Source organism: Lycorma delicatula, chromosome 2 (assembly GCF_047948215.1).
Source record: "Lycorma delicatula isolate Av1 chromosome 2, ASM4794821v1, whole genome shotgun sequence".
NCBI lineage: Eukaryota > Metazoa > Arthropoda > Insecta > Hemiptera > Fulgoridae > Lycorma > Lycorma delicatula.
The window spans coordinates 202,086,784-202,107,453 of NC_134456.1; the positions used below are offsets into that span (position 1 = coordinate 202,086,784).

Sequence of the window (20,670 nt, forward strand, 5' to 3'; positions counted from 1 at the left end):
AGAATACAATTGAAAAAATTCAAAAATATAAAAAATCACACTTTCAAAAAATATGCATAAAGTTCAATAAAAATAAATTAAAAGTACACATATTATTGTTTATGTGTGCCTTTTAGGTAAGTCAGGTCTAAATGTGAGTAAATTTACCCAAATGCATGTTGTAATTTATATTTACTCATAATTACATTAGGCATATAGATACAAAATTTTTATATTATTAAATTAAACATAAATAAATTGAAGATTGATAAATAAAATAGAACGATGACTGAATTCTAAAATGAAAGTAGTTTGCTACCTATTTGTTATTTTAAGTAATACTAGAAATCAGCAATAATTTTGATTTTTTTTATATAGCTCATTAAAAATATTCTTGTTATATTATTAAAAGATAACAAATGCCAACCTATAAGATGAAGTAGTTTTTCATCTGGAAGGTTCTGGGTTTAAATTTTACTCAGTCTTGGCATTTTTTAAATGCTACAGAATTCATCATTATGAAACTAAATGAGAATCAACCTGTTGTTTTTTTTAAGAAATTAAATAAATAATAAATAAATGGTAAAATATATTTGAAGATTTAAGCTACTGACTGTTAAGCTACTTGATTGTTATAGTGTATGTAATATTTGAAGGTGAGTTCATAGTACACTATGTCATCCCCTCCACTGCTCTAACATCACTCAACAGCTTCTCACAAGAGTCAAAGTAGCGTATTCCAAAAGTCATGTCAAGTCAAATTAAGAAATTAATTAATTAATTTATTTTATGGTGCAGTTACTTGCACCGTATCGAATTATGATGTCACTATTATAGTAAGAAAATATGTTCTGGTAATTTGTTATTATAAATAAAATTATTTATGCCTAATATTTTTTTCAAGGTGTATATGAAATTATTTATTTACTGAATGTTTTTTTTTTTTTTTTTCATAAGGTTTTACTATAAATAAAAGTAACAATAATGCAATAAAAAAGTATATGAAAAATGAGTTTTTTGTTTATTGTAGACTGAAATGTTAAAATTTTTTTATGAATTAATTTTTATTATGTATGAATTAATTTATTATGATATTAATTATTTTTTTAATTTCCTATTCGAAAAAACTAATATTCTTTTGAACTTTGCAGTCCTATAAAACTATAAAATAAAAATATAAATTGTACCAAAAAATACATGAATAAATCATTAAAGAAATGTGAGTAAAAGTAATATAATTATAATCATTATTAAATTTATTATAAAAAAAATATGAATATTACAGAGGTATTAATTAAGTTTGTACTATAATAAATGCAAAATTAATTTGATTACTTAAAACGTTTATTCATACTATATTTTATAAATATAAAACTTAAGTGATTTCATACAAAATAATTTAAATAGTAGCTCACATAAATAAATAATTAATAATTAAACAGCGAATTTCATTAAATAAATAATAGCAAAAATAAATGAATGTGGTATATTAAACAATAATAAAAAAATTAAAATAATAATAAATACAAGAGACTGGTCTTACTTTTGTGGCAACCAGTAGTGCATGTTCCATATGCCAGGTTATACGATTGGTGTAGAAGAGGCAAGTAGATGCAGTTTTTAGGAAGGACCACCTTTAGATTTCGTATATACTATAATGATTTTATTTAGTAAAAGGAAAAAGTAGACTTATATAGAAGGTTTTTTAATGAACTTCCAGAATACAAAAAGTTCTTTCATACATTTAGTTTTTGTACTACATCTTATTTAGGTTTGTGTTTATTTATTTGGGGAAATAGTGAATATTTTTGTTACAAATCAAGTTAAAAAATGAAACTAAAACAGTCCAGTAACTTTAAAAAGCTGACAATAAAACTTAGTACTTCCTGGCATTGATTATTTATTCTTATATAATGGAAAAATAATTTCTTTTGTTTTCTTTTTCCACCTTCTCCCACAGGCCGGATCCACGTAAAGCATAAACATGGACCGGGGGAGTGTTCTTTACTCTAACAAGCCCACCCGTCTACTGTAAGTCCGACATGACAGTTAGGCCCGCTGGTAGGATCTTGATTTCTTTGCCTACCTGTAACTCCCAGTTTGAAATCACAAGGTTCGACAAAGTCGTACCCAGCAACCCACCCCGGGAGCTGAAATTCGGTCTTACATTGCCTGCCTCAAACGGAAGCAACCCAAAGGTCTCCTCCGCCGGGACTCGGTCCTTCAAGTGCCTGCCTCTAACAAGCGTGATCCACAAGCCACACCTGCCAGGACTCGATCTTACCAGTTCCGGGGCACCAGAGTCTCCATGCTTCATCGCCGACGGCCACCCACACAAGTGTGGACAGACGCCGACTCCACAAGGAGCTATCCAGCACCCCATCGCTACCCCACCCTTCACGGTACTGAAATAAACCAGAACGCCCCCCATACAGGAGAAACCAGAAAGCCAGACATTGAACAGCAACCATTCTCTAAAAAGCTTGTAGACACCAAGACAGCAACTCACCTGCGAGCAGCACAATCATCTGTCCGATGATCCGCTTTCCCACAAATAACGCATACCCCCGCAGGTTCCCACAATTGACCCGCTGATGACCTGCAATTGTAACACAACGTTGAGCGATCAGTCCCACGACAAGTCGAGGACATGTGGTCCCTGCCCCAACAGCAATAACACCTATCATCTAGATCTCTCATAGAAGCTCGACAACTCAACCAGCCAATCGTAACTTGATAGCGTTCAATCAACTTCTGCATAACACCGTACTTAGTCACAGTAGTGACGTTCTGTGTCGCCCCATAAGCCGGACGAATTGAAGACACTCAAAAATCAGCTGTCTTACCAACCACCTGGAATATGGACTCAGTAATCCCCACCTCAGTTGTGGTACATTCAATATCCCGAAGGTGAACCACCGACCTGCGACCACTCCTCGCCTTCATGTCGACATGCAAGTCCTTGGCTTTATCCTGAAGAACTGCCTTCTACGCAACTGCCTTATCAGCACCCTCAACTCGAATACGCAAATCTCCAGCAGGCCCCCGTTTTACTGATAGCACATTACCCACTTCCTCTGTCACCACTGTCTCCTTAATAGTCTTGAGCAACTCGGCGTAAGAGCGCCCAACCACCTTAATTACAATAGTACCGCTGTCAACAACCGCCGGGGTGGAATGCAGTGAAGCTTGCACCACTTTTCCATGTTTATCACCAAAGACCTGGGGCAACACCACCCGAACCAGGGACCCCATTCGTCCAAAAACAAACACCATACGTTCCAGGCAAGAGCCAACCCGGCCTCCTGGTAAGAAAAACAGCAGATGTTGAGTCTCACTGCATATCCGTCGCAGAGACGTCAAAATCACCTCCAATGTGGAGCGGACATCCATCGTGGAATCATAAAACAGACAAAACCGCCGATCAACAGAAGGATCGGCAACCTCCCTAAAATGCGGGTGGTGTCCTCCAACACATCCTCGGGCTGAAGGTCAGGCCGCCACGACACATAGTCTTTAGAATGAGGCTTCAATAAGTTTATAAAACGACATGTAGAGGTCTGCACACCTGAAGGATCTACCACACGGGCAAGTTTTCTCGGCCAGGGCCTAGTTACTATCTCAATCAGTTTCTCATCAGTCGCATCCCACAACAGCACACAGCAAAGATGTTCCACCGTAGTCTGTGTGGACACCACCCCCGACACCATTATCCGTATATGTACCTGCACTCACTGCATCAGACACAGCATTTTCCCAAATATATCTAAACCTCTTAATTAAAGACACCGTATTCCACATATCAATCGAATGACGCTGGAGCTCCGGTTCTGCATTAGGATGCTGATGAACAAGATTCCTCACGGTCCTGACTTGGCAAATAAGTTTATCTATGACATTCTGGAAGAGTTCTCAATGAGTAAAGGGCGCCTTGTCCAGTCCTTATCCATCCGGACTAGTCTCCCCATTGCCAACTTCCATCCCAGTTGATCTGCCACTGACCCAGACAGACATCTCCTCCACAGCAGCCATAGCAAGTGATTCAGAATCCCTGGACCCAGCCCTCAACTTGTTCGAGTCTTCTCCCTCAGTGGGAGAGACACTCAACTGCCTGTTCACAGAAGACTCCTCCTGCAACCACTCTGTGCTAACGCTCATTCCAGAACCTATCCATGAGTTCCGAGGCAGGGATGAAAGATCCTTCTCCAAAGTGTCCCCACAGTCTTCACCTTCCAAGGAATCCTTCAGTTGCCCATCAACAGCCGGCTCCACCTGAGGTCGAGCAGCACGAGCTCCTCCTGCTTCCCCAGTCGATGCAGATTTACTGCCATGTGAAGATCCACTCTTGGACTTCCTGACCCGAGTACATTTCCCACCCCTGGTCGGGGATCAAGTACGATTACCGCTAGAACAACTTTTCCCACAACCAGACATCTCAAAACAAAAAAAAACATACTAAATAAATAAACAAAAGTTCATAAAGCAAATAAAAAATGCAATTACCAGGAAAAAGGTCCTTAAAACCACAAAGAAACATAAAAATAAATTAATAACCAGTAATACAGAACAAACTGTGTCCAAAGTGCACCAGAAAGATCAGAAAATTTTCAAAATCGAAAAATTTTCTAAGGCCAAACATAAAAAAACAGCAGACAGCTGATGTAAATCAATAGAAAAATAATTATACATGAATGAAGTTACCTAAGATTTCTTTTTTGGGGTGGGGATAATTTATGATGAAGTTTTATTGTAAAATCATACTTTTATGTTTAAATAAACCAAAAAAATTTGTTAAAGTTCCAAAATCTGTATTTTTTTTTTTCCACTCCCCTATCGCCAAAATCAACTTCCAAAAATATTTTTTGATCTTTCTTCATTTACTATGTTAACCGGAAGAAACTAACAAAAAAGAATATTTTTTTTTGGGGGAGTGGCGGTGAATTATGATGAAATTTTATTACTAAATGTTTATTATTTAAAAGTTAATATTAAAAGGGTAAATAAACCAAAAAAAGTTTTAAAAAATTATATTTTTGAACTTTGATTGGGTCTCCATCCCCAGTATTACCACAAAGAATTTTAAAAAGAAACATTAAAAAAAATTGGTTAATAAATATAAAATTAAAATAAAGAGCTTTTTTTGATGTATAGGGAAGGGGGAATTTTGTGATAAATTCTTTTTAAAAATGGCAAGATAAGCTTGCATGCAAGTACTGAGCTTAATATAAAGGGCAGTTATGTATGCAAAATTTTGAGAATATTGACCTCCACACCCTCTAACCCAAAGATGTATTGATCCCAAAGATTTACCAACAAATTGCCTCATATACACGAGTCTGTACAAAATTTTATCAAAATCGGTTTATCCAGTAAAAAGTTATTAAGCTTCAAACATGTTTACACATGTACATAGTTACATACAAACATTAAACATTACCCCCCCCCCCCCACCTTTTTTGGTTTTTGAGGTTCCTAAGTCATGAAATATTGAGAGATGGGTAAAAAACCCATACCCCATTTACTGATATACTTTCCTTCTTGCAGCATCGCTTTAGAGTTATGAGTAAAATAAAAATGAAAATAATATCTCAGTAACAAAACACAACACTATTTTTAAAAAAAAATACCACACTAGCTACTGTCAGCAATGAACCACTTTTGAGCCAGTATTCTGGCAGGTACACACATGGATAACTTTTTATTTTTTAAATCTACACCTCAGTTTATGAACAATAAACTGTTGGTTGGTTGGTCATAGAGAGATTACAATAAACGTTTTTTACATCAAACAAATTAGACAATTTCTTGTATAAGCTTGAATGTAATATAATGATGAAAAGTGATTGATTTAAAAAAAAAAGTATAAAAAAATATCAGTGTGATAATTTACCTTTCTGTATGGTTGTCCTTGATAAAGTGATTCTGCTACATTTGGATCACGGCAGTATGGAGTTTGAATAAAATTGATAACGTCTTTGCTATCTTCTTCTCTTACATAAATCTGCCTTTTCTCATTCCCTGAATATGACAAAAAAAAACAGTTAGAATGAAATAGTGAAAAAGTACTTAAAATCAACAATCAAAAACATTAATTAATTTTACTACAATGTTATGATACTGTAATGTAAACACTTTTCTTAATCACTATACCTAAAAAAATAAAAAAATAATCAAATGTGTAATTTCATAATTACTTACTTTTCATTACATAAGCATAATAATCAGCTGGTGCTTGGTACTTGAAGGGATCATCCCATGAAACATCATCACCCAGAGGTATCCTATAAAATAAATAATATCTGATTAAAGTGCTAAATATTACTTCATAATCTACATATAATAATACTTTTTTTTAATATGAAAATAAAAAGATAATATACAGAATGATTCAGGACTTAAGGGAAATAATTTGGGAACTGATTCTAAAGTTTAAAAAAGGAAATATTTTTATACAAATATATGTCTGAGAATGCTTTTTATCAAGTTAACTAGCGAAAAATTTCATCCAGATTTCAGTAACCCCAGTGAAATGAGGCCATAATGAAATGTTTAATGTGTTATAAAAGGGGTAAACTTATTTAAAGGGGGTTTCTTATGTTTTTTGACCTGAAAAATTGAATAGAACAGGTTCTAGAACCATATTTCTCTTAGTTTTCATGATATCCAATGTAAAACAGAAAAATTTGGTGATGAAAAACACATTTTTTTAGATTTGAAGAACAATAACTTTGTTAAATGATGATTTTTTTTTTTTTAACCTCCGAGTCCACAGTTAAGCATTACTTCAGAGGATGAGATGAATGATTTGTAGCATGTGTGAAAATGCCATGCCTGACCGGGATTCGAACCCGGGACCTCTGGGTTCGAATCCTAGATTAATAAATGCATAAATTTTATTATCAAAATTTATAAAATTTAATTCTCAAAAACAAAATGATGTAATATGAAAAAAAATCAACTTTTATTATTAAATCAAAACAGAACAAAAATTAACAGAAAAATTATGAATTTTTAAAAATTATAAACAGCTGTTTTTAGTACATTAAATTTGCACCTTCGAAAAATTAAAATACTTTTAATTTATTTTAAAAAGAAATACTCACTGTGGTTAATACTGTTTTAATTTACAACAAATGTTAAAAAATTCCACTTTTGACATCGATGTACTTTCCAACTTGTTTCATTATATCTTTTGTCACCAGCTTAATGATATCCTCACATTCCTTGATGAAAGCAGCAGCATTTAGTATGCGAGCAATCAGTTCATCACGTGTGTATATTTTTTGCTTGTACGTCTTGCATTTCTTCCATCCTCATTAACAGTAATCTAAGGGTGTAAGCTCTGATGATATAGCTGGTTAATTTGCCAGCTTTCTATGTCCAGTCCATTTACCAGTAAATTTTTATGTAAGAATTTTCTTACTTCATTCATGAAATGCGTTTGTGCTCCATTAAGTTTGGTACATTTAAATTCTTTTTGCCCATTAGAAATTTTCAAGCACTGTAAGAAATACACTTTTTAAAAATTCCAGCTAATCTCTTTCTATGACTCATTATTTTAGTACGAAAGAGTTTACTAATTGGTTGTCAATCATGCCACACCAAATGTTCACCAAAAACCATTGCTGGAAATTTGATTTAACTACAGCGTATGGGGTTTCTTCAGACCACTGATGTGAATTTTGTGTGTTGTTTATTCCATTACAGGTAAAAGTAGCTTCATCCAAAAATAGTATTAATTAAGTGGTAATTATTATTAACCTATTGACAAAACTGCACTCGTCTTGCATATTCACCAAGCTGAAGCTGTTGAACTTTCTGTTCCGAATATGATAAGGATGCAGCCCTTGAGCATGTAATATCCTCCATACTGTACTTTGTGTAATGTTGAATAATGTAGAAATTCTTCGCATGCTTGTTGTAGGATTAAGCTGTACCTTCTGAAGAATGTTTCCCCCTCTTGTTACCATGTACCGGTTGATGTTCAGATGAAATAAGAGTGCTGGGAAGTGAACCATTCTCATGAAGATTATTAAAAATTCTACAAAATACTTTATGGTTTGGAACTTACTTTGGTTTGGAACACAAAAACAGTACATAACTTAATTCTCAAAAGTAGTTGAACACAATGAAAATTATTTTGAAAACAACTAAGCCGTCTAATGTTTATTATTAACATGTAACCACAATTTTATGACAACAGTGAGTAGTGAATAGTATTCAAATTAATTTCCAAGTTAGTGTTGCCAACCTAGTTTTTCGAAGATTTAAGCTTATTGTAGTAAAAACAGTGGTTTTTTTTTTTACACATTCATAAGATTTCTTTGTTCTGTTTTGATTAAATAATAAACATCATATTATATCATTTGTCATATTACATCATTTTTGACATTCATATTACATCATTTTGTTTTTCAAAATTAAATTCTGTATGAGTTTTGATAACAAAATTTACACATTTATTAGTCATTTAACAAAGTTATTGTAGTTCAAACCTAAAAAAAAAAACGTGTTTTTCATCACCAAATTTTTTTCAGAAAGCAGAAAGATTAAAGAACTAAGATAAAAATCAAAACAATTATACGAAAAACAACTCATTAAAAACTGTTCAATACCAGTAATATAGTTCAATACATAATATATACACGAATAAAACAAAAATAGAATCAAAAATGATTGTTTGTTTCACATGACAAAAACAGAATTAAATTCTATGTAGAATATTAATACATCATATAAATAACTACGCCTGGTCTAAAACTTCCTTATCATTACCCAGGAGTTAGTGAATGGCAATTTAAATTTACAGTGTAAGGCTGCATAACATATGCAATCCACAAGAATGTGGCGCACAGTCAAGTGGCAACAGCATTTTATGACTGGTGAGTTTTCTACTGACATCAGATACCATTGTTGTTGTACCAGTAGCTCTGGTGTGTTCTAACCACTATCAGCAGAGGACCACTTCCTCCCAATGAATTTTTCTGTATGAAGAGTTCCATGGTAACACAGTATCTTTGCTGTGTTGCACTTTATTATCTACTATAGTAGTCCAGTAACCTTGCCATATGTTGCTCGAATATTATGTTTTACACAATTAATAAAGTCAGAAGTAGTAATACGAGTGATGAAGGACAGTTGGCAACATGCGTCTTCAGCAGCAGAATCTGCACATTCATTATATTTATAGTTATATTATATAAATTTTAAAAACAATGTTCCTTAAAGTGGAAATAAGTTTTACTCAACAGAATAATGTCACAATAAAGCTGGAAATTTGCATGGTAAAATTTTAAATGAGATTACAAAGATCTGTAACCAAACATTCATATGTTTTTAGGTGAATTAAAAACCCTTAAATAGTTAAAGCATAAAAAAGTGGGTGAGGAAAAAAAATGATGTCTATCTTATGAAATTTTGAATTCCACTGTGACTATTGAAGCAATAACTAAACAAGGTGTATGAAAAGCCAGGAAGATGAGAAAATTATGAAATTTCTATTGAAAAAAAAAACAAATTATAACAAAGTTGAGGAGGGTTCTATAAACAAGTTTATTTATGCTAGCATAGGAGACTAAAAAAATGCCAGTCTTTAAACATATGATGTTGAGTTTGTAATCTAGCTACTTTAAATTTACAAAGTGAGGACTATGTAAATAGGTGAGTAAAAATAAAACTATTTTTTTTTTACTATGTTTTTTTTTGTCTTCAGTCATTTGACTGGTTTGCTGCAGTTCTCCAAGATTCCCTATCTAGTACTAGTTGTTTCATTTCGGAATACCACCTACATCCTACATCCCTAACAATTTATTTTACACATTCCAAACATTGCCTGCCTGCACAATTTTTTTCTTCTACCTGTCCCTTCAATATTAAAGCGACTATTCCAGGATGCCTTAATATGTGATTTACAAGTCTGTCTTAGCTATATTTTTCCAAATGCTTCTTTCATCATCTATTTGCCGCAACACCTCTTCATTTGTTACTTTATCCACCCATCTGATTTTTAACATTCTCCTATAGCACCACATTTCAAGAGCTTCTAATCTTTTCTTCTCAGGTACTCCAATCGTCCAAATTTTTGTATACTTTCAAAAATCTTTTCCTGACATTTAAATTAATTTTTGATGTAAACAAATTATATTTTTGACTGAAGGCTTGTTTTGTCTGTGCTATTCGGCATTTTATATCGCTCCTAATTTGTCTATCTTTAGTAATTCTACTTCCCAAATAACAAAATTCTTCTACCTCTATAATCTTTTCTCCTCCTATTTTCACATTCAGTGATCCATCTTTGTTATTTCTACTACATTTCATTACTTTCGTTTTGCTCTTGTTTATTTTCATGTGGTAGTTCTTGCGCAGGACTTCATCCATGCCATTCATTGTTCCTTCTAAATCTTTTTACTCTCAGCTAGAATTACTACATCATCAGCAAATCGTAGCATCTTTATCTTTTCCTCTTGTATTGCTACTTCGAATCTAAATTGTTCTTTAACATCATTAACTGCTAGTTCTCTGTAAAGATTAAAAAGTAACGGGGATAGGGAACATTCTTGTCGGACTCCCTTTCTTATTATGGCTTTTTTTTATGTTCTTCAATTATTACTGTTGCTGTTTGGTTCCTGTAAATGCTAGCAATTGTTCTTCTATCTCTGTATTTAAACCCTAATTTTTTAAAATGCTGATCATTTTATTCCAGTCTACATTATCAAATGCCGTCTATTCCAGGAACCTTTCTGCCATTCAAATCTTTTAATGCTCTCTTAAATTCAGATCTCAGTATTGTTTCTGCCCTTTCATCCTCTTCAACTTCCTCTATAACATCATTTTCTGATTCATTTCTTCCGTATAACTCTTCAATATATTCCATCCACCTATCGACTTTGCCTTTCGTATTATAAATCAGTGTACCATCTTTGTTTAACACATTATTAGATTTTAATTTAATGTACCCCAAAATTTTCCTTAACTTTCCTGTATGCTCCGTCTATTTTACCAATGTTCATTTCTCTTTCTACTTCTGAACACTTTTCTTTAATCCACTCTTCTTTCGCCAGTTTGCACTTCCTGTTTATAGCATTTCTTAATTGCCGATAGTTCGTTTTACTTTCTTCATCACTAGCATTCTTATATTTTCTACGCTCATCCATCAGCTGCAATATACCGTCTGAAACCCAAGGTTTTCTACCAGTTCTCTTTGTTTCGCCTAAGTTTGCTTCTGCTGATTTAAGAATTTCCTTTTTAACATTCTCCCATTCTTCTTCTACATTTTCTACCTTATCATTTTACTTAGACCTCTTGCGATGTCCTTCTCAAAAATCTTCTTTACCACCTCTTCTTCAAGCTTCTCTAAATTCCACCGATTCATCTGACACCTTTTCTTCAGGTTTTTAAACCCCAATCTACATTTCATTATCACTAAATTATGGTCGCTATCAATGTCTGCTCCAGGGTAAGTTTTGCAGTTGACGAGTTGATTTCTAAATCTTTGTTTAACCATGATATAATCTATCTGATACCTTACAGTATTGCCTGGCCTTTTCCATGTGTATATTCTTTTATTACAATTTTTAAACTGGGCGTTGGCAATTACTAAATTATACTTTGTGTAAAACTCTATAAATCGGTCCCCTGTTTCATTCCTTTTGCCCAGCCTGTATTCACCCACTATATTTCCTTCTTTACCTTTTCCAATGCTTGCATTCCAATCTCAAACTATTATTAAATTTTCATCTCCTTTTATGTGTTTAATAAAATTAAATTGCTTCGTCAATTTCTTCATATACACATTCTACCTCATCATCATCATGGGCGCTTGTAGGCATAAAGACATTAACAATCGTTGTTGGTTTAGGTTTTGATTTTATCCTTATTACAATGATTCTATCGCTATCCATTTTGAAATACTCTACTCTCTTCCCTCTTCTTGTTCATTGCGAAACTTACTCCTGCCTGCCCATTATTTGAAGCTGAGTTAATTATTCTAAAATTACCTGGCCAAAGGTTGTTTTCCTCTTCCCACTGAACCTCGCTAATTCCTACTAGATCTACATTTATCCTATCCATTTCCCTCTTTAAATTTCCTAACCTACCAATCTTTTTTAAACTTCTAACATTCCACGCTCCAACTTGTAGAATGCTATTTTTTAATTTTCTGGTGACCTCTTCCTTAGTAGTTCCCACCCAGAGATCCGAATGGGGGACTAGTTTAAATGCAGCGAGCTACATTTTCTTGGAAAAAAAAGCAGCTGTAGTTTTCCATTGCTTTCAGCCGCACAGTACTCAGAGGACTGAGTGATGTTTATATGGCCATTTAAGTCGCCCTGACCTACGCCCTTAACGACTACTGAAAGAGCTGCTGCCCTCTTTCAGGAATCATTCCTTAGCCTGGCTTTCAACAGATACCTCTCCGATATGGTTGCACCTTCGGTCCAGCTACTCTGGATCACTAAGCACTCAAGCCCCCTCACTAACGGCAAGGTCTCATGATTCATAGAGGGAATTTTTAGTATGTACATCTAAAAATGATGATACATAAATATTATGTATCATCTTCATTAATAAAATCCTAATTAAATAGTAAAACAATCTATTTTAAAACTTTGAATATAGATAATATTAATAGTAGATTTTTTCTAGCTCTAAAATTTAAATCTAAATTTAATATATCTATGAATCTTATTTTTATTAGAATTTTTTAAATTTATTTTTAAACAATCTATCTTGCTTTACCATGAATTAATAAATCATTTATAAAAAATAAATATGGAAACTATCAACCAAGATTCTTCACGATAGCAGTTGAAAATAGTGTATTATACCTCTCATAATGTGAGCTATATTTTTAGCTGTCTTAGGTCAGTTTTAACAATTTGGGTCACACTTAACTAAAAGTAAGTAAGTAAGTAGAAATCTATCTTGAAATGAAAAAAACAAGTAAGCAGAGTAAGTATATTTTTTTTAGAATGGATCTAATTTCTTGATGTAATTGTTTTCTATGGTGATTACTGATAGATGAATAGAACATTTTTAATTTTTAATGCCTAACAGAACAAAATTAAAATTTCAGCCAGTTCTTTATAGTTATGTTAAAATTTTTTCAGTTACTTTTGTAATCATAGCCACAATAACTAACAACACTGCAATTGTGGTTTTAGTTGAAACTATTTTTTGTTTTATCAGAGAGTTGTATATGCTTATATTTAGATTAGAATCACAAAAAATCACAAACTGTTAGATTTGAACTGATTTTGTACATCAGTATTGTTTAATAAAATAATGAAAATCATAACTCTAAATGCAGTTTCTTGGAAATGAACTTCCAGATGGACTTTTCAAGACCATAATTGAGTTAGAAGACCATAGTCTTGGAAAGATATTTTAAAAACACACTTTCTTCCAGATATAAGGAGAATAAGTAATTATTTTACTGATTTAAATTTAAAATAATTTTAAAAAATCTCTTTAAAAATATTATTTGTTACTACAGAAATTGGGATGGGATGAGCAAAAAAATCTTTTACAGTGGTTTGAAGGTCTGTTGGTATAGAAAATATAGAAGCAAAAAACACCCATTAACTCATTTTCTGAAGCAATATATAGCTAAAAAAAGAAAAATATGAAAGTATTTTTTTTTTTTTGGAGAGGGGATGAATATTAAAAGAATTTTTTTTTTGTAATTTGTGATGTTGATAAAAAAAAGAAAAGTTTTTGCTAAAGTGCCTCAATAAAAATTTTAAATCTTACTTTGGCCAAAATACCTCCCCACCCTTTTTTCAATCTTTGCAAAAATTTAATATATCCATTCCCCCTGAAGGTACTACCTGTCTAGCAAGTCTGAAGAAAATTGATCAACAGAGGTCCAAACTTATTATCAAACACAAGACAACAACATACTTACGTATGTAATGGACACAAACATCTGTCTGACAAAATTAAATTTTTGACTTGGGAGCATTATTATAGTGCCAAATCTTTGAAGAATAAAAATCTTTTATTCATATAAAAAATTCTTTTTTTTGCAGATTTTTTTATAATTTATTTAAATCTATCTTTTTGTTAAAATATTTTTAAAAATGTTTTCTTAAGGCAGAGAACAAAAAAAAGACCAATTTTTTAAAACTTTTTTCTGACTGATCTATATTCTTTCCCATTATAGGTGTAATAATATCATTGCTGTTATCCCTGCTATAGCTGCTACAGCACATATACTGCTATAGTCAAGAAAGGAAAAATAAAAATAAAATATCTGAACAGAATAAATTTTTCATTTTATTGTTTTTGAAGTTAGTTTTAAAATTAAAAAAAAGTTTTTTTAAATTTATTATCTTAAATAGATAAGTCTAAAAGCATTTGTTTAATCGTACAACAAACGGTGGTAACATTTTAAAATTATTAATTTATAATTGACTCATTTTCAAACAATTTTTGCAAAGGCTTTGTGCAAACCCTTTGATACTATCAAAAACTAGACTAAGTTTCAACGAAACTCTATTTTTTATGGCAGCTCACTTTTAGGAATGTAATGCTACTGATGAGTGTGCTAATAATTAGCGCCCCAAAAGTCTTTGTTATAGCACCATTCCCTTCAGAATCGGTCAATCATTATTATCAATTGTTTGAAACCTTTGAAAAAAATAATATCCAAATGAAAAAACCATTTGTGGAAATGCAAAAGATGAGGAACATGTAATTTGATGAAAACAAGAAAATAACGTGGAGAGATAACATTAACTATAACTATTACTGAGAGTGAGTTAAGACACCTTGGAAACACAAATTCTATTTTTTTATTTTTCCAAAGTTTTACAAAAAAAAAATTATGAAGTTTCTCTTGAAAATTACTTTGATATATGCTACTAAAGCATCTATATCTATATTGGGAAAGTACATAGATCAGTCAAAAAAAGTCTAAAAACATTGATTTTTTTTTATTTTGTGCCTTAAAAAGACTTTTTAAAAATATTTTAACAAAATAATATTATTTCGAATATTTATTCAGAGTGACTTTAGGCTATACCTTATGTATAAAGTCAAAAGTTTGTTTGTTTGTCTGTCTGTTCATTTGTTCTTACATCACACAAGATTTGCAGGATACATTTGTGTTAGTCCAGGGAAGGTTTTAAGCCATAGATCAAGGCCCTAGGCCCCTTGGGAGTGAAGATATTCCCTTGGGAGTACTGTAAGATATTTATTAAAGTAGAAAAAATTAATAATTAAAAATTAAATTAACTTCGGTCACCATCGCAACAGAAATAAGTTGTGAAGTTTTCTTCGCCAAAAGTCTGTGTACTTCAGTTACCACAGTACTACTATTCTGTCTTTTGTAATTTAGTTCTTTTTTAGGTTTCTACAATGCCTGAATACTTTAATTGTTATTTATCAGTATTTTTCTTACAACCATGAGGGTAATGAAGTCTGGTGTGTCCTGGCTAGATGGTAATGGTGAGTGAAATAACCTGTGAGTTGTCCAGAAGGCAGAGGCCCCTTGATTGATGGTAATGGCGAGCGAAATGAGCTCTGTAATTCTAGGGCTGGCCCTGGGGCTTTCACTGGGAAGTCCTTGGGTCAGCCCCGGGGCTTGCCTGCAGAGCTTGTCCCTCCTGTCTAGGTGTTGGGTGAGCAAAGCAAGCCTCAACTGACTAGTATTATAATATTACAACCAATACTAAATAGGTCTTCCACTTATGATATTTGAAAAAAGGAGATTGCAGGAAGAGGACTAACAGAGGAACTTTGTAAAATAGTCTTCAAAATTGGTGCACTTCATCATATGAAAAAGACTTCAACATATGTTAAAAAAATAACACTTATGCATCAATTTTTGAGTCTCCTTTTTTGAAGTTGTTTTAATAAAAGTAGTATTCTTCAAAACAAAACAAAATTATTTATATATAAAAGCAAAATTCAGAAATAAGTAAATATATATATATATATGTTGTTACCTGTTTGTTGGATCAAGGTGTGTATCACAAAATGGAAATTCATTGAGACGAAATGGTAACTTCCAAACAGCTGGTTTGAATTCTCCAAGAAACTGTGAAGCTTTAACCCTCTGGTCAATATTTTTCAATGGTACATTATCATTATTACTATGTATCATAGCACTGACAGCATTTTGATTGTATAAATGCGCCTGTAAATGAAGTATGGAGTTGATTAAAATGAATAAAAATTAATCTTTAGAAAAAAATTGACTTCAATTGACTGATCTGATGCAGTTCTCCAAGCTTCCCTTTCTATTGCTAGTTGTTTAATTTTGGTATACCTCCTAAATCCAACATCCCTAAAATTTTGTTTTCCATATTTCAAACATTGCCTGTCTGTATAATTTTTCCCATATCAAACTGACTATTCTGGGATGCTGTAAGATGTGGTCTATAAGTGTGTCTCTTCTTTTAACTAGATTTTTTCAAATACTTCTATCTTCATCTATTTGCCGCAACACCTCTTCATTTGTCACTTTACCCACCCATCTGACTTTTAACATTCTCCTATAGCACCACATTTCAAAAGCTTCTAATCTTTTCGGCTCAGGTACTCTGATCGTCCAAGTTTCACTTCCATATAAAGCTATGCTCCAGACATATATTTTCAAAACAGTTTTCCTGACGTTTAAATCAGTTTTTGATATAAGCAAATTATATTTCTGATTGAAAGTTTGTTTTGCCGGTGCTGTTTGGCATTTTATATCGCTCCTGCTTTGTCCATCTTTAGTAAGTCTACTTCCCAAATAACAAAATTCTTCTACCTCCATATTCTTTTTTTGTCCTATTTTTATATTCAGTGGTCCCATCTACTTTACTTCTACTACATTTCATTATTTTCATTCTCTTCTTGTTTATTTTTATGTGGTAGTTCTTGCATAGGACTTCATTCATGCCATTCATTGTTTCCTCTAATTCTTTTTTACTCTTGGCTAGAATTACTATACTATCAGCAAATCATAGCATCTTTATCTTTTCACCTTTCACAGTTACTCCAGATCTAGTGCTCTTTAACCTCATTAACTGCTAGTTCTATGTAAAGATTAAAAAGTAATGGGGATAGGAAACATCCTTGTCCGATTACTTTTTTATTACTGCTTCTTTCTTATGCTCTTCAATTATTACTGTTGGTTCCTGTAAATGTTAACAATTATTATTCTATCTCTGTACTTGAAACCTATTGTACTTTTGTAAAATGCTGAACATTTTATCCCAGTCTAAGTTATCAAAAGCCTTTTCTAACTCTATAAACGCCATGTATTTTGGTTTGTTTTTCTTTAATCTTCCTCCTACTATTAATTTGAGAACTAACATTGCTTTCGTAGTCCCTATACTCTTCCTGAAACCAAATTGGTCTTCTAACACTTCTTCTACTCTCCTCTCAATTCTTTTGTATAGAATTCTAGTTGAAATTTTTGATGTATGAATAGTTAAACTAATTGTTCTATTAAAAAAAAACTTCACATTTATCTGCTCCTGCTTTCCTTGGAATCATGATAATATTACTCTTTTTGAAGTCTGACGGAACTTCCCCTTTTTTGTAAATATTATACACCAGTCTATATAATCTAACTAACGCTTCTTCACTTGCACTGCGCAGCAATTCTATAGGTATCCTGTCTATCCCAGGAGCCTTTCTACTATTCAAATCCTTTAATACTCTATTAAATTCAGATCTCAATATTGTGTCTCCTTTTTCATCCTTTTCTTCCTCTATAACACCAGTTTCTAAATCATTTCCTCCATATAATTCTTCAATATATAACACTCACCTATCAACCTTTTCTTTCTAATTATAAATTGGTGTACCATCTTTATTTAACACATTATTAGATTTTAACTTATATACAAGACAATTTGATAGAATTAATTAATTTTTCTTACAATCACAAATAAAGAAACGTTATATCTTTATAAAATGGTGATATTGACTATTAATTAGTATGTTCATAAAATGAACTCTAAAGTGATTTTGAGTTTGGTGTCTAGGTTTGTGCAATTTTCAAAAACATGCAATTGAAAGTAGTGCTGGTAAAAACATAAGATGAAAATTTTGGTAATTCTTAATGATCAATAACAATAGAGTGCAGCTCCAAACCACATCAAGTCAGATCTAAACAACTGCATGACCAAACTAACACTGCATATAGACTTGATTGACACAGCACTGCAATCGACACCTGCCTGCAGTGCAACAAGCTTAACTTCAAATGCAGGAAAAATATGAACTAACAGCTTGTTATTGAACTAGAGTAAGTAATCTATCTGTTTTTTTCTGTTTATCAAAATATTTAATTTTGCTAATAATATTTATATCTTCCCTATGAGTACAGTTTTCTCATATTTTCCTTGTTTATGAACCTAAATTGCAAAATAAATACTAAAAAGACATTGAGGCAGAAAATAGAATAGCAAAACAATTAGTTGATTAATTTAATTATAACTGAAAATTCCATAAATAAACAATGCAAAATTAAGTGCTAATATCCATATTAAATGCAAATGGTAATAATAATGAAGATTTGCTATTTACATTAGTTAGCAAAAGAAAATAACAATGCTTAATACTCATTATCAAAAGAGCTGTAATAGACACTGAACCCATCTGTACTTGTAACCATATGATTATTATGTGGCAGTTTAGAAGTATTTCTAAATACGTATCAGTGCAAGTACAATCATTCGTACAAGTGCAAGTAAGAAATTAATTAAAGTTTGCATTGCCTTCTTCACTGAGCCAAATCTGTTAAAATGTTAATTTTCATTTCTATTAGTGAATGTGACTCCAGCAGCTTATACAGCTGAGTTGTATTATTCTATTCATCACAAATCAAAAAGTGAATATGATTTCTTAGGGAAAATAAATTTGATAGATGCTACTAGTATTTAGGTGCATTATATTTTCTCATTTACATTGAAGATTGGCAGATAGTATAAAGCAGCTAATAAATAAATTTCTTTCTGATGAGAAAGAATTTATGACATAAACTATCTCTACGTAGTAGGGAATATTAGGTACTTAATGACTATTCATTTTTTTAAATTGTTGAGAGTTCTTAACCTTAAACTAACCTGTTGAGAAAAATAAACTAACTCCTGATATTTTGCAGCTCTATACAGAAGTAAAACATGGAATATAGATGACATTTTCCATTTTTTACAAAATCCCTTCATAAACATTTTAGTTGCTGTATCCATCTTTCCTATAAAAAAAAAAATGTATATACAAATCAAAAAACATTTATTTGGTTATAATTGCAATAGCAACAACAGGCAGATACCCAACAGTAGTTACTAAGATGACAATGAAATTTTGTTTTAATATGATAAATTTTTGCATTAATAGGAATACAATAATAGAATATTTTTTGCATTTTGCATTTCTATTAAGGTAGAAAATTTTAAATTTAAAAATATTTATAAAAAAATATTGTCCAATAAAGAGTTATGTAATACTTTTTTTCTCCATACCTTGAAGTAAAATATGGAATTGTCAAAATTGCTCTTCCAATCACAGCCCTCCCTCTCGAGAAGCAAATGGTTGCTTCTGAAGTAGTATAATTAACTGGAAATGCAGAACCAGAAAAAAATGAATATTATTGTAAGGCAAATATTGTGTTATTACTTGCAGCACTGTGTGAGAATTATTTTGTCAGATAGATTCAAATCCCAAACCTTTAACAGTAGTGAGATAATCTTTTCCATAGATAGAAAGGATGTATGAAGGAACAATGATCTAATGAAATGGACAATGAAATGATAATAAGACACTAATAGAAGACTGGGATGACATAAAAAGAGAAGGGTGAGAAGGGTTCCTTCTCAGCTGCTCCTGAAATTTTTCTCCTTCCAAGTTTTAGACTTTTATCTTTGTTTCTTTTATCATTATTTTTTATTACAGTTTCAAGTTTTATCTTAGTCATCACTAGTTTGCAGTCTCCATCCAGTGCAGTGTCTGCAGTGCATTACATTAAATACAGTAGCTTAAAGAATTAAGAGACCTGTCAAGAAAAAATGTGTCCTTCCCTATTTTTGTTACATATTTATGAAGACTTGCTATTACCTCCCACTCCTAATCTCTCTCACTAAACTTTCCCATTTAAGTCTGCCATTATTACTAAATTTCCCTTCCTATTGCATTCTCTTTTGTATAAAAAACTGTTATTTTTTATTCTACAATCTCTTTTAAAGTGCACACACCTACAATAAATTTTTCTTTATATATTACAAATCATTCTTACATTTAGTATCCTGTTAATACTCTACTTCTTCCAGATAATTTTTTTTAACTTTTTGCTATTACAATTTCCATCAGTTACTATTTACTATTACTCTTTCTACTCCATCTCTCCCACTTGTCCTTCACTTCAATACATACTTCTTAGTTGTTCTTTCTTGTTTGTTTACCTTTCCAAGCTGTTTTACTCAGTTCTAAAACGTACATTTTAAAATTTTTCAACAACAAACTGAACCAAATTTTATGATAAAATTACGTGTTTTCAGTCACCTACGTGACATCTTCAATTGTTGATCCTGCTGTTCTCATACTGGTATCAGGTGATGTCACAAATTGTACAGGCATATTTACAATGAGCTCAAAAAGTGTGTAGGATTTGAATTGAGTACCTATTCATTTAGAACATTGTTGTTTTTGTTTTATAACAGTCAAATGTGTTAACAAATTGTTCTTCTTTGCATAAAT

At 31.9% G+C, this 20,670-nt stretch overlaps 1 protein-coding gene across 1 annotated transcript in view; it reads right to left on the minus strand.

Moving 5' to 3' along the window:
• Positions 1-20,670, minus strand: part of ninaC (STKc_myosinIII_N_like and MYSc_Myo21 domain-containing protein ninaC) — a 105,933-nt gene that overhangs the window by 7,435 nt on the left and 77,828 nt on the right. Inside the window, exons 23-26 of the mRNA XM_075357031.1 lie at positions 19,041-19,171; positions 15,927-16,117; positions 6,178-6,260; positions 5,870-5,997 (exon numbers count right to left, since the gene is read on the minus strand). Coding sequence (XP_075213146.1) covers positions 5,870-5,997; positions 6,178-6,260; positions 15,927-16,117; positions 19,041-19,171 — 533 coding nt within the window. The remainder of the gene's footprint in view (positions 1-5,869; positions 5,998-6,177; positions 6,261-15,926; positions 16,118-19,040; positions 19,172-20,670) is intronic.